This window comes from Danio rerio, chromosome 2 (assembly GCF_052040795.2).
Source record: "Danio rerio strain M-AB ecotype USA chromosome 2, GRCz13ab, whole genome shotgun sequence".
In the NCBI taxonomy this organism is placed as follows: Eukaryota; Metazoa; Chordata; class Actinopteri; order Cypriniformes; family Danionidae; genus Danio; species Danio rerio.
The window spans coordinates 12,891,896-12,906,606 of NC_141022.1; the positions used below are offsets into that span (position 1 = coordinate 12,891,896).

The 14,711-nt window shown below is 38.3% G+C and overlaps 1 protein-coding gene across 1 annotated transcript in view; it reads right to left on the bottom strand.

Annotated features, from left to right (window-relative positions):
• Nucleotides 1-14,711, bottom strand: part of gpr158b (G protein-coupled receptor 158b) — a 118,318-nt gene that overhangs the window by 70,004 nt on the left and 33,603 nt on the right. The window contains exon 2 of the mRNA XM_087240504.1: nt 11,969-12,074. Coding sequence (XP_087096630.1) covers nt 11,969-12,074 — 106 coding nt within the window. The remainder of the gene's footprint in view (nt 1-11,968; nt 12,075-14,711) is intronic.

Genomic DNA, 14,711 nt, shown 5'->3' on the forward strand with positions numbered 1-14,711 from the left:
ATTGTCAAAAACATTCGGTATGAAGTTTCAGTATGAAGCACTATTGTTTGTTAAAATGTGGCTGCTGAGCGCGCACCTTGGAAGCAATACCAATATGTTTACGATGTACAGTACATCCGTAAAAGTATTCATAGTGCTTTACTTTTTCCACATTTTATATGTTACGGCCTTATTCCAAAATTGATTGAATTCATTTATTTTTTCAAAATTCTACACATAATATCCCATAATGACAATGTGTTTTTAAAATTGTTGCAAATTTATAAAAAAAAAAAAAAAGTCAAAATCCCATTTACATACGTATTCAATATATGAATAAGAATATGATGCCACAGACTTGGCACACCTGTCTTTGGAAATTTTTACCCATTCCTCTTTGCAGTACTCTATCAGGCTGGATGGGAAGCAATGGTATACAGCCATTTTCAGATCTCTCCAGATGAACCGTCGCCCCAGTCAAGGTCAAGAGCACTCTGAAGCAGATTTTCATTCAGGATGTGTCTGTACATTGCTGCATTTATATTTTCCTCTATGCTGACTAGTCTTCCAGTTCTTGCAGCTGAAAAACACCCCCAAAGCATGATGCTGCCACCACCATGCATCACTGTAGGGATGGTATAAGCCTGGTGATGATCGGTGCCTGGTTTTTCCCAAACTTAAGAAACACCTGGCATTTACTCTAAAGAGTTCTATTTTAGCCTCATCAGACCAGAGAATTTTGTTTCTTATGGTCTGAGAGTCCTTCAGATGCCTTTTAGCAAATTCCAGGTGGGGAGTGGCTTCTGTCTTGCCACTCTACCATACAGGCCTGATTGGTGGATTGCTGCACAGATGATTGTCCTTCTGTAAGTTTCTCTCTCCACAGAAGAACGCTGGAGCTCTGACAAATTGACCATCACCATGGATCACCTCCCTGACTAAGGCCCTTCTCCCCTGATCATTCAGTCTAGATGGCCGGCCAGCTCAAGGAAGAGTCATAGTGGTCCCAAACATCTTCCACTTACAGATGATGGAGGCCACTGTGCTCATTGGAACTTCCAGCAAAAAAATTTCTGTAACCTTCCCCAGCCTTGTGCCTCGAGACAATCCTATCTCGGAGGTCTACATACAATTCCTTTGTCTTGATGCTTGGTTTGTGCTTTGACATGCACTGTCAACTGTGGCTCAATTTAGAGCTTCACAGCAAAGGCTTTGAATCCTCATATACATGTGATTTTTCAGGTTTTTTATTTGTAACAAATTTGCAACTATTTCAAAAAATATTTTGTTCACATTGTCATTATGGGGTATTGTGTGTAGAATTTTGAGGAAATAAATGAATTTAATCCATTTTGGAATAAGGCTGTAACATAAAAAAATGTGGAAAAAGTGAAGAGCTATGAATACTTTCCGAATGCGCTGTAAGTTTTAATTTCCAGTAGAAGCATGTGCACATGGGAGAGACACACACAAAGTGTGCATTTTCCCCAACCCAGGCTCATTCTAAAAACATCCCACTATATATATTTCTGGAGATCGCGAAACACATCCTAGGAGGTACGTTTTTTTTGCAGTTTTTGTTTTCACGAATCCACCAGCAATTCATGTAAGTAGAACTAACCAATCTGCTTTAAACTTTGTGAATCAAACTAAAAAATGAGAGAGACATGGAAAACTGGAGAAAACAGGATGGGTAAGAAATACTCTGGAATAGCTGGATAGCACTGACCATGAACATTTTTCTTTCTGTCAATCGACAAGGCCGGACACTAAGTAAGTGGAAATGCTGGGTTATAAACAGGGTGAAAAATCTGCGGAATTCTGCGCGTGCAGATTCCGTGAGGGCCTAGTTATAAGCTTCTTTTAGCTGCGGACTCTGGGGCATGTGGCATCTTTGTTCTCTCAGATCTGACTGCACCTTTCGATACCATCTGTCACAAGATACTGCTGGATAGACTCAATAAGTGGATTGGTATTTCTGGTACGGTGTTTAACTGGTTTGTGTCTTACCTCACTGACCACTCACAGTTTGTCAGTTTGGGTGGTCATACTGTAGATCTCAGACTGTCCCACTGAAACAGGGTGTCCCCCAAAGTCGGTCCTTGGCCCACTCCTGTTTAGTATCTACATGTTGCCTCTTGGGCAGGTCATGCATAAATTTGGCCTGGGCTATCACTGCTACGCTGATGACACACAGATTTACATCAGTGCTCGCCCGATCTCACCTCTGCCACATCAGCTTTATCTGCCAGTTAACTGGAAGTTAAAGCCTGGATGAATAAAAAATTTCCTCAAATTAAACAGGTCTAAAACAGAGGTTCTACTAATTGGCACTCCTACCAATGTTAACCAGTGTAATGATTTTAAACTCTGTTGGTGATCTTCAAGTGTCTCCCTCTACCCAGGTGCGTAAACTTAGGATGCTTTTTGATGCACAGCTTAGTTTTAACTCACACCTCATACACTTGACTAAAATAGCCTTCTTTTACCTACGTAACATTGCGCGGATTAGACCTTTTCTATCACGGCCTGATGCGGAAAGGCTTATCCATGCCTTTATCACATCACGTCTTGACTTCTGTAACTCACTTTTCGGGGGCCTACCAGCAAGCCCTCGGAGACGTTTACAGTACATTCAAAATTCTGCTGCACAGGTTTTAACACATACTTCCTGGCGCCACCATATCACTCCTGTACTTCAGCAACTTCACTGGCTTCCTGTTAAGTTACATATTGATTTTAAGACTCTAATTTTAACTTGCAAAGCAGTGCATGGGCTAGCACCTGACTACATTGGTGACCTGATAACTCTGGCCACTCCCACCCGCAGTCTTCGTTTTTCATCTAGAATTTTGTTGTATCAGCCACGCTGTAAACTGAAGACTATGGGTGGTCATGCTTTTTCGTACAGTGCCCTTAAGTTATGAAATGGCCCACCAATCAGCATCAGGAATGCCGTTTCTCTGAAATGTTTTAAGAAACTTCTCAAGACTCACCTTTTTACTGTTGCTTTAAACTTAGATTGATTATTTTGGTGAATTTTATTATCCAATTGTATTGAATTATTCATATTTTTATTGTTTTATTCTGGTCTTTTTTTACTGTTTTTATTGTTCTGCTTTGTTTGCCCTGTATGCCTGTTAGCGCTTTGGGTCTGAGAAAAGCACACTATTCACCTTAATTTTTAGACATTAAAAACTGCTCGTTTCGCTGTTTGATGTTGCAAACTGATATTTTCTCATTATAATATTCTACTTGGTCTGTATAGTCATGCAAACATTTGTTTGTAAAAGCAGTTTGACAGTTTTCTGCCATATATTATTCCTAGTCATTTCTCCCATAGGCGACTGAATCGGAAGTTCTAAAACAATCGCGGAAACAGGCGCACTTCCACATTTTAGAATAAGGTCAATAAATAAACTGTATTAATAATATTATTATTATTATTATTATTATTATTATTATTACAAGGGATTGGCTTGAATGGCTGTTTATGATGTGCAGATGTGGGGCTAATCAAAACTCAGGTGCAGGTGATCAGAGTGATTGGGGTGACTGTTAGCAGGCAGAACCTGGCCTGGGGTGCATTTCCCAAACAACAATATAACTTGCGGCTGAACTATCATAGTACGATGCATCATTTGGGAAAAGAATGATGTAGTGACGACTGTTTCCCAAAACTGTAGTTTCTCTGTCGCAGATCCATCGTTTGAACCACATTAGTTATAACGTAAAATGCATAATGATACTCTAAACGGGGTGGCAACAACTTCTTAAAGGAAGAACCCTATAATTTCTTTATGCAAATTATATTGTTTTACACCCACATACTTTAAAAAAACAATATTAGTTTTGGTAAAAACATGCACTTGTTTTCCATATTAATTGAAATATATCTAAATGTCACGTATAGGACCATATTTATGTGTCCTTTATAAATATTGTTGAGAGTATTCTATTTAAAACCACTACGTAAATTCCGCTTTTAAATAATAGGTCATCTATAGCATATGTCATGGGCCACAGCTGTGTTCAAAATGGTATAAATGATTTCAAAGTGCACTATGAAGGAACCGCAATTGTCAAGATAAAGATCACTAAAACTGAACTGTAAAAATAGCCTACTTTGAAAGCAAATTACACCTAGGAGTTAAGACTTGAATGTTTTTTTTAATCATTCTAAGTTTAAATGTTAGAATGTTCTAAATGAATAGGTCATGGGGGGGATAGGCGGGGGTAACTAGAATAGAACACAACCAGGAACTAGAGTATGCTTCTAACTACAGCTCTACAGGTGTAGTTGCAAGCATACAAGTTTGCGATGAAGTTTGCGAATGTTCGTTGAAACAACGGATTTAGGAAATGCCAAATCAACTAACTATGTTTGTAACGACGGAACTTGCAACCTTAGTTTGCTAATGATGGTTTTCGGAAATGCACCCCTGGCTGTTACATGCAATATTTAGAGAAAATATGCACAATACAATTTGTAAAATAATGTTTTATGACTTTTAGCCTAGGTTGATTATATGAGTGAACTGCTGGTTCTAATTGTATTCTAATTGCATTTTTTTCAATTGTATCCCTATTTTTTTATTCCATGTGTTTTCATGTTTATTTTATTTATGTTTATTTTTATGTGGTTTCAGCACTTTCACTCTCAAAACCGTTCTGCAGAAATGTTTTTTTTTTATTGAAGCAATTTTACAAATATGAGTAAGAGTACAGTGTCTGTACAGTTCTTATTGACATTCTTAGTTCTTGTTTTTATCATAGATCCCTCCCTGAGAGAGCTGCCAGCAGTCTGTAGTTTCTGTTTAGCAGATAGAGATTTACTTGTCTGCGCAAAAAAAAAAAAAAAAAAAATCTGACAAATATTCTGTTGTTGGATGTACCAACAAGCATAGTCTCCAAAGACATCCGAAATCTGAGCCACTGAGAACATTTTGTGATTGAATTTCAGGAAGAACAGCAAATGTGCCAAATAATGTGGGCAAAGTGTATATATGCACACAATATTTTTTATGCCAGACTTCTTCACAAACGGCAAAGCAGTGGTGCAGTAGGTAGTGCTGTCACCTCACAGCTAGAAGGTTGCTAGTTTAAGCCTCGGCTGGGTCAGTTGGCGTTTCTGTGAGGAGTTTGCACGTTCTCCCTGCTTTTGCGTGGGTTTCCTCCGGGTGCTCCGGTTTCCCCCACAGTCCAAAGACATGCACTACAGGTGAATTGGGTAGGCTAAATTGTTCGTAGTGTATAAGTGTGAATGAGTGTGTATGGGTGTTTCCCAGAGATGGGTTGCTGCTGGAAGGGCATCTGCTGCGTTAAACATGTGCTGGATAAGTTGGCAGTTCATTCTGTTGTGGCGACCCCAGATTAGTAAAGGGACTAAGCCGAAAAGAAAAGGAATGAATGAATGCTTCACAAGCGAGGGTCAGATTCAGAAGTATGGACTAATACCAATGCTTGTTCTCTATGTTCATATCCAGAATAAGTGTCATTTCATATTTTGTACATGTTTCCAGATTTTCTTTCTGAATGTGATTGTTAAAGTACCGTATGGCAAATTATTGTAAGGGTAGGAATACAAAAAATGCCAACTGACCCTCCAGGGACTCAAACCAGTGACCTTCTTGCTGTGAGGCGACAGTGCTAACCACTGACCCACCATGCCACCCTCAAGCTTAATCATAAAACTGTCAATTTTAGAGAAAATTTGCCCTTGGATTTTAGCCATTTGTATGTATTTACCATATTTTGTTCACAGCACTTCAGTGATACTTAGAGATTTTATGAAAGTAGCTTATTACTTAATGTTCTGGTATTCATATAGCCACTAATTATATCACTAAATATATTTAAAGTGTATGAACTTTTATCAGAACTATTCAAAACTGGGTTGGTACCTTTTCAAAAGGTCAGGTTTTGTACAGAAAAAATTGCATATTAGTACCATAAAGGTACAAATTATTAGTACTTAAAATATTGACACGAGGGCGAAGCAGTGGCGCAGTAGATAGTGCTGTCGCCTCACAGCAAGAAGGTAGCTGGGTTGCTGGTTCGAGCCTCGGCTCAGTTGGCGTTTTTGTGTGGACTTTACATGTTCTCCCTGCGTTCCTGTGGGTTTCCTCTGGGTGCTCCGGTGTCCCCCACAGTCCAAAGACATTAGGAACAGGTGAATTGGGTTGGCTAAATTGTCCATAGTGTGTGTGAATGTGTGTGGATGTTTTCCAGAGATTGGTTACAGCTAAAAGGGCATCCGCTGTGTAAAAACTTGCTGGATAAGTTTGCGGTTCATTCCTCTGTGGCGACCCCGAATTAATGAAGGGACTAAGCCGACAAGAAAAAAAAATGAATGAATGAATATTGACGAGATACATTCCTTTACTATTTAGGTCTTAATATGTATATTTAGTCGCATAACATTCCCTTTTGGAACAAATTTGTACCTGAAAAGATACAAACTCAGTGACTGCATTTTAAGTGTTTCAAAAAGAAAGCATTCAATATCAGAATCATTCTGGAAAAAGTGGAATCAATGCATTCCTTCTTTAAAGCATATTAAAACTCCCAGAGAAACGTGTCAATAATATTAAAAACATGAAGTTTAACCAATCCATGGTATTATGTTAAAGTTATGTTTACTTTAAAGGAATTTTGGATATAAGAAAACAGATTTTTTTACTTTGGTGTTTATTAAAGATTTTCATTTTTGGCCAACTATTTTAAATCTTCAGTTTTAGAGTCTATTACTAATGAGCCATGAGACTTTATGCAACATATCCGCTGATTATATTCAGAAACAACAGCTTCCTGCTGACAGCCAATAAGATTCACTGTAGCACAGCATTACCATTAAACTAATGGAGCAGGAGAAATGCCACAGCAGTGGAAAAGACTTACAACCCTTGGGAAACTAGAAAGGAAAAGGCTGCCTGTGTGTGACGGGGCTCTGATTATATGGTCCCTTGGACATTTTCTGTCTCAAATCTCTAGAGCTCTTTTCTCTAGCTGTAACAGAGTCGAACATCAACTCAAATAAAACACTCAGGTTAATACACCTCAGGAAAGTCATTGTGGGACATTCAGTCCATACGATTCGGTGATGCACTCCCTCAAACGTCAAGCCTTGAGCTGATGTTGCTTATCTTGAATGACGGGACAGGTTTTAAGAGGCAAGGTCTTGCTGTCTTAGGAAGGCTATAAATAGATTCTCAAACACACACACACACACACACACACACACACACACACACACACAGTGCTTTTTGCCTTTTTCTCAGATGGCAGCGCACAAGAATTTCTTCTCTGATTAACGCAGGAAGCTCTCTCAAATATCGTTTTGCTTCAGCTGCAGTGCTTGGGAGCAAATGTTATGCTTGTGAAGGCTGCGTGCTTTTCCTCTGGTTTTCCCATGAGTGGAACCACACAGACATGTAACATGGTCAATAATTTAGTAAGCCCACTGAATTCCATTATACTGCATTTATAATGGATCACAGCTTACTGGGAAATTCTCTTTTACACAAGACAACAACTGGGCTTTGCAAACCCAGTCCAGTCTCCACAATATCACATTGCATTTTAGATATGACCGAAGGATTTATCCTCAAGAAGGAGACGTTGCTTTTTAGTTTGATTTTAATGAGCTTAATGTAGGCTTCTCAAACGCACTTTAAATGTGACATCTTAAAAACCATGACATCGAAAGATGCTGAAAAGCCCACAAGGGGCATCATAGCTGTTAAAAAGACCTGCTTTAGAGCATGTTTGAATAACATGCTGCTAACTTTGTAGGTTCCACATGATGAGCCTCTAGTGCAGGGGTGTCAAACTCAATTCCTGGAGGACCAAAGCCCTGCACAGTTTAGTTCCAACCCTGCTCCAACACACTTACCTGTAGGTTTCAAACAAGCCTGAAGGACTCAATTAGTTTGATCAGGTGTGTTTAATTAGGGTTGGAACTAAACTGTGCAGAGCTGCGGCCCTTTTGGAACTGAGTTTGACACCTGTGCTCTAGTGGGACAACCCACAAATCACCAAAGAGGCTACCAGCACATCTTAAACAAAACAATAAGGCCCAACCTGATTCTTTCTCACGATTCTTTAGATGTAAAATAAAGGTTAATATGGGTAGGCTATTATTATTGTTAATTCTCAAACACATTATCACCTTGGAATTATAAGGTTCTATCTGCGTTCTGAATGATTTTGAGATATTGAGTTTTTGCAATCCATATAGCAAACAGTATGTGTGCAACATTTTTTTAAGTCTTAAAATGTAAACAATAAGTTGTCATTTAATAAGAATAAGTCAATAACTAAATTTTGACAAAAATTAACCTTAAAATTCTAAAGCGATGATATGGTAAAACAACACTAATAATATTAGGCCTATGTGTAGCTCTGCTGTTGCTTAAAATGTTAAATTTTGTACAGTCATTATGGTGGACTTGAACAGACTTTCAACTGTCCTGTTTGTTAATTCATAGTAAAATGTTGACATCAGAATACAACTATTCATAATTATAAAGTTGAATTATTAGGTTTAAGACATGCGCTTGTCATTTGTCATTGTCAGCATTATTAGATCATTTGTTTTCACTGGTAAAATCAGACATTTTTGCATTATATTCAACATTATATGAGCTAGAGTAGCTACACTGACACTGTAAAACATTTCTTTCCATGCACAACACTGTGTTAGCTATGAAAGAAAGAAAAAAACATATCAAATGCTTGTCGTAATTATAACTGTACAATGCATTATGATCATTTAAATGATGTGTGCACAGGTTTCACTTTCACTTCCCAGTGCGGCTCATGGCTGCCGTCACTGTGATAAAACACACACACACATGCAAATATCATTCTTTCAGCGTGCAAACTGAACGTTATTTATAACTTTATAACTTGTTATTCACAGCATATGCAAGTTCTGTTCACTGAAGTAGCCGTCATTGGCGTGCTACGTGCACGCGTTCTCGGTAGCTCGTGGTCAGCTCACGTGTGATTTTGTGGCCGCAAATAAATGATTACGTGAGACAGAAAAGACATTTCTGGGTGAATTATACCTTATAAATACAGTATGTGAAGGTGTTCATGTTCTTGTGAGGACCTGTGCGGCCGTCTTTAAGCTTCTCTCCAGTGGCGTAGCGCAAAATGCGGAGGCCCCCCTGCAGGGATCGCTGACGGGGCCCCCTGTTGAAGTGGAGGGGAGGGATACGTCATACGTCAATTTGCATATCACTGACGTCATCACGTTCTACCGTTTCTGTTTGTTTAACAGCCTATGGTTACTAAAGGGGTATTTATAATTGAACTACACTTTATATAAGCATGTTTATTTAACTAAATGTATTGCTGTTTGAATACAGTCCGTCATTATAGATGTGTAGTGAATGTGCAGTAATCTCTCATATGTAATAAACTCAAAATTAAAATATCTGTGATTGTGAACAAGAAAAGAATAAACGGTCCAATTAATTGTTAAAATAAAGGAGAAGCAGATCGGTTTGACTGTACAAGGGAAATACCTTCACACTGCCTGTGCTAAATCATTTGTCGTCGGTACGCAGAGAGGTGATCTGCTCTCAGGCTGCAGGTAGGAGAGGCTGCTGTACGAGGACTGACTGGGCCGCCTGTCAGTGCTGTGAGGCGGGGGAGGGGTTGGTGGCATCACACGCAGCTCGTTGAGAAGAGTAGGGACGGTACAATATGGACAAATGACAGTCTAAAAAAAAAACTCCAATAACACACAAAAAAGTCGCTAGATTTGTCGCTAGGGGGGTCTGAAAAGTCGATAAATCTAGTGACAAAGTCGCTAAGTTGGCAACATTGGCGGCAAGCAATCAGAATGAAGTAGTCCACCGCTTGAGAGGTGTTCAGAGAACACAGACCTGTGCACTTTGGTTCAGACCACAGTTGTTCCCAAGAGTTTGATTATTGCGGTTGCCGGATTTATTGAAATCAATTATTGAAAATCGCGACGACGCGGGGCCCCCTAATTACGCCTGGCCCCCCCGCGGTGCGTACCCTGCGTGCCCGTCCGCTACGCCACTGCTTCTATCCTGACCTTGAAAATAAAATTGGCTGAATCGTAGAAAAGCTGAATTAAGATTGTGTGTAGGGTCAAATCGAGATTGTGATCTTTTTTCGATTAATCATGCAGCCCTAATGTTAATGTTGTTTTTGGTGTGCTTACATAGATAAATATGGCCACTGTATAAATGCACAGTACAGTTACGAGCTTGTTGCCACATATGATCATTATGATAACATAATATATTTCTTCAGTGATTACCTGAAGATAAATACCAAAAATTAGCACAACAGAAATCACTACAGCAGTCGCAGTCATCGGATCTCACATGAAGCATGAGATCACGATGACATATGATGACGTGTGCAGATGCTGTAGAGGGATCCCAATTCTTAGGGGGAAATTTTGAAGCCCTTCCCCTTAACCCTCGGTTGTAAGGGCCAAGGGGAAGGGGTAGGGATATAAAAATAGAATTGGGATTGGGCCTTTATTGTGCGCGTACTTGAAAATTATGCATGCCTGTTTATTTACTTGATGTGTGTAACAAAAAACAGCAATTTTATGAACTAATATGGAAATGTTTGTATGATTTTTTTACAATACAATATTATAATACTATTATACTAATACAATAATAATAATAATAATAATAATAATATTAATATAATAAAGTACTATTTTAGAACATATATTTTATGATAGACTTGCTTTGTTTACCAAAAAAGTGGAACAAAATTTGCATTCCAAATCTTAATTGAAAGTTTATAAGTGATTATTTCTTTTATATTTTAAGTTTAGATTTACTATAATCCCAAAATCATTCAACATAAATCCACAGATTTTTTTTTCTTCTAAATTTACAAGCATATTCGCAATTTTTTTCTGGCACCTGGCACTATGCATAGGTCTACTGTTTTGCAGCAAAATGTTACAAGGTACATTTAGGCATTCTTTTAAAGACAATGTTCTTTTGAACAGCACAAATGTTTATGCCGTGAAAACTTCAAGATGTATTTGTGTATTTTTCACACCGTTTCAAGTAGTTCAGCTCTTGTGAAATGACATAATGCATAAACCCACGCAGTGATGTGATTTAGTGTACAAGAGCGCCTTCCAGAAACATCCAAGCCGGCGCAAACTCTCCTTGGCACTCAGACAGAGCAGCCCGGACGGTTTAATTATCTCTCCCAGAGCAACTTCCAGCACAGCTTTACTACAGACTCCAGTCAAAGATGTGATAAATCCCCCATTTAATTCATCTAAAATACAAACAAAGATAATGAACTAATCTGGAGGGAAAGAGAAGCTTCACGGTGAAAAAGAAATGAACCATGAAAGCAATCCCACTTGTGCAAACTAAAATATCACTGCACTCTGTCAAATTAATTGGAAAGCAGACTTGATGTAGATAAAAGCTCCAAACATGCAGGTGTGTTCTAAAAAGTATAAAAACAATTCTATGAAATAAAAAAACAATATGCAAAGCTGTGAAGGACAAAACTCTTAAATACATTTTAAAGCTTTTCTTATCGAATATACATATAGAGAGGCGCGTGCACAAACACACACAAACACAAAATTAATATAGGTCTTTTCCACTTTTTTTTTTATTAAGGAGAATATTTGATTTCTAGTAGCATTTTAACGGTTAAAACAACAAATTTTATAATTTGTTTTATACTTAAGTGTATCTGTGTAGTAACAAACAATGTAAATGTGTTTGTTAAGTTATTAATCATTGTTCAACATTTACATTATTAACATCCAAATTTATGCTTGTTAACATAAGTTAATGTTGACAATCTGTTTATGCATCAGGTGGGGCTGAGTGAAAAATCCTCTACAATATTTTGAATTTGGACTGCAATAGCTAGTTCAACCACTCTGTGTCATTTGTACATACAACACCTTTAACGGTAATTGTGTGGTACGGATGAGACGTACACTCACCTCCATAGATGTCAAGTTACAGCGGTGAGTTCCTGCAAACCAGCCACTGTTGGAGCACTGGTCAATGTCCACATCCTGGAGATTTACATCCACACGTACCACTCCTCTATAGCACGAGAGAGAGAGAGAGAGAGAGAGAGAGAGAGAGAGAGAGAGAGAGAGAGAGAGAGAGAGAGAGAGAGAGAGAGAGAGAGAAAGAGAGTTTAATTTTTAATTCCCTAACAAAAATTAGGGAAGTGTAGTTTGTTTTTCTTGATTCATTTAGTCTACAGCAAAAAATAAATAAATAAAATTATACCTTTTGGCCCTGATTCACATTTTTTTAAAATACAGAATTTAAAAAAGGGCTATATAGTTTGAACATTAATATCGCAATGTGTGTATCCGCAATATTTAGAGCGCATGCCTAGATTGTTTATAGATACTGTATATTTACAGTTTTGTCTGGTTCATGAATCTGAACTTGTACATCACTTGTACATCCTGGAAGTGTTCAGGAAAAGCAAAAAAGCAGAGAAGAAACTCGACACAGAGGAACATTTACAACTCACTGCCAACTAGCGTTTCGGAAGTGTTAATGCAGACCAACAGAGACAGCGCGCAGAAGTATAAATGCACAGCCACGCGCGTTGCATACGCCGTGGGTTACGCCGGTCACTTGACGCAGAAGTATAAATCAGGCTTTAGCCTGTCACTGAGCAGAGCAAAGACGGTGGACGATGTCCATCCACAAGATGGTGACAGAAACTGCATAAACAGCGTAGTTAATAAATACAGCTGATCAAATCATTATTAAACAGGTAAGTGACATTTTAAGTCGATCTCTCTCTTTTGTATTTTGTATTTTGTATTTATACCATAATTGTGTGTGAGAGGGGACTCAGATTAAAGGTCTGCATTCCCAGGGGACCGACCAGATTTCTTGCGGCGCGGGAATAAATTTCAGAATAAATATCTCCTGAGCGAGCAGGCGTATGTATGTGTGTAAATGAGAGAGCGTGATGCTGTGTTTAGCTTGTTTGTTGCTGTCTATGTGTGTGTGCATGTGTGTGAATGAGAGAGAGAGCTTGGTGCTGTGTGTGTCACTCTGTGTCGGTTATGTACAGAAAGAAAGAAGAAATGCCTGCATGTGTTTAGCATTTTTCCTTATTGCAAACATAACAGTAATCTGGTAGTGTTTGCTTTGCTTTGGCTTTTTCAGAGTAAATTATTGTGATCTCCCAATTGCAATAGAGAAATACTGGGAAATCTCTGTAGATTGATGGCATTTCATGTCGTTCAACCTTATAATCTTAAAATGTGAACAAAATCACCTGTTTTGTCATCACTTTAGACATTAGGCAAGTGAATCATTTAAATACTAGCTCTAAAGTGACGTGAATTAGCAACTGTTTCCAATAGTATGTGGATGCAGCCTTTATAATGTAGTCTGAGATTGCATCACTCAGCAATGCAATGTCAGACATAATGCACTCAATTGAGTGAGTGACGTCACTGTGACGGGTAGGGTTAGAAGAAAAGTAGTTCCTCTTACAGAAAGGTTTTTACACTCTCCGTGTTTAAATTTATTTTTTATATACATGATTATGCTGTTGAACTGTTGTATAAACGCAATATCACACGAGTAGCAGTGCGAGATGGCTTTATATCATCACTGTTGGGACACTAAGGCATGCCTCCCACCAGTGCCGATACACAGCCATATCACACTGCTAGTTGTGTAATATTGCTCATATATATTTATCCAATTATGACCAGGTTATTTTATGTTTGATTGTTCAATTTGTATACTTGAAAAGGGTTACACTCCACAGAAAACCATAAAGAACTCTTTATTGAACTTTTATTTTTGCTCTGTCGTATTTATTTTTGCTTGTAATGTATTATATTTTATGCAGATGAACTGCATAGAAAGAGACTTGATCATCCCAGCTAATCTAAATGAATGAAATCTTTCAAAATAGAGCTATTCAAATCATCTGGTGAAATTGTATTCATATACCATTATATAGGCGAAGCAGTGGCGCAGTAGGTAGTGCTGTCACCTCACAGCAAGAAGGTCGCTGGACCGCTAGTTCGAACCTTGGCTCAGTTGGTGTTTCAGTGTGGAGTTTGCATGCTCCCCCTGCGTTCATGTGGGTTTCCTCCGAGTACTTCGATTTACTTCGGTTACAGGTGAATTAGGTAGGCTAATTTGTCTGTTGTGTGTGTGTGTCTGTGTTTGTATGTGTGTGGATGTTTCCCAGAGATGGGTTGTGGCTGGAAGGGCATCTGCTGCTTAAAAACATGCTGGATGAGTTGGTGGTTCATTCTGCTGTGGCGACCCCTGATTAATAAAGGGACTAAGCCGAAAAGAAAGTGAATGAATATTGTTAAATTTCACAGCAAAACAAAATATGGTGATGATTTTTTCTTTGTGCAGCCCTTATTTAAAGGATGCAAAGTTCTAAAATTATGTATATTTTGCCTAATTAGAAATGATAAAAAACACAGCAGAAATTCCTCTGTTTTACTCATAAATAAAGATCTGTTACAAGGAGATACGTTTCCAATGCATGTACTGAACTGTAGAGGGAAACATCACAGATCAGATGATTAACCATTCTGTTGACTCAAAAATGACTGTTACCATTTTAACAGCAGACAAAAAACCTAAATGATTTCTCTTGGAGAAAAAGTGCCCCCTCAAAATGAATAGAGTATAGCAGTAGAGTATAACTGCATCATACAAAAAAAAAAAACA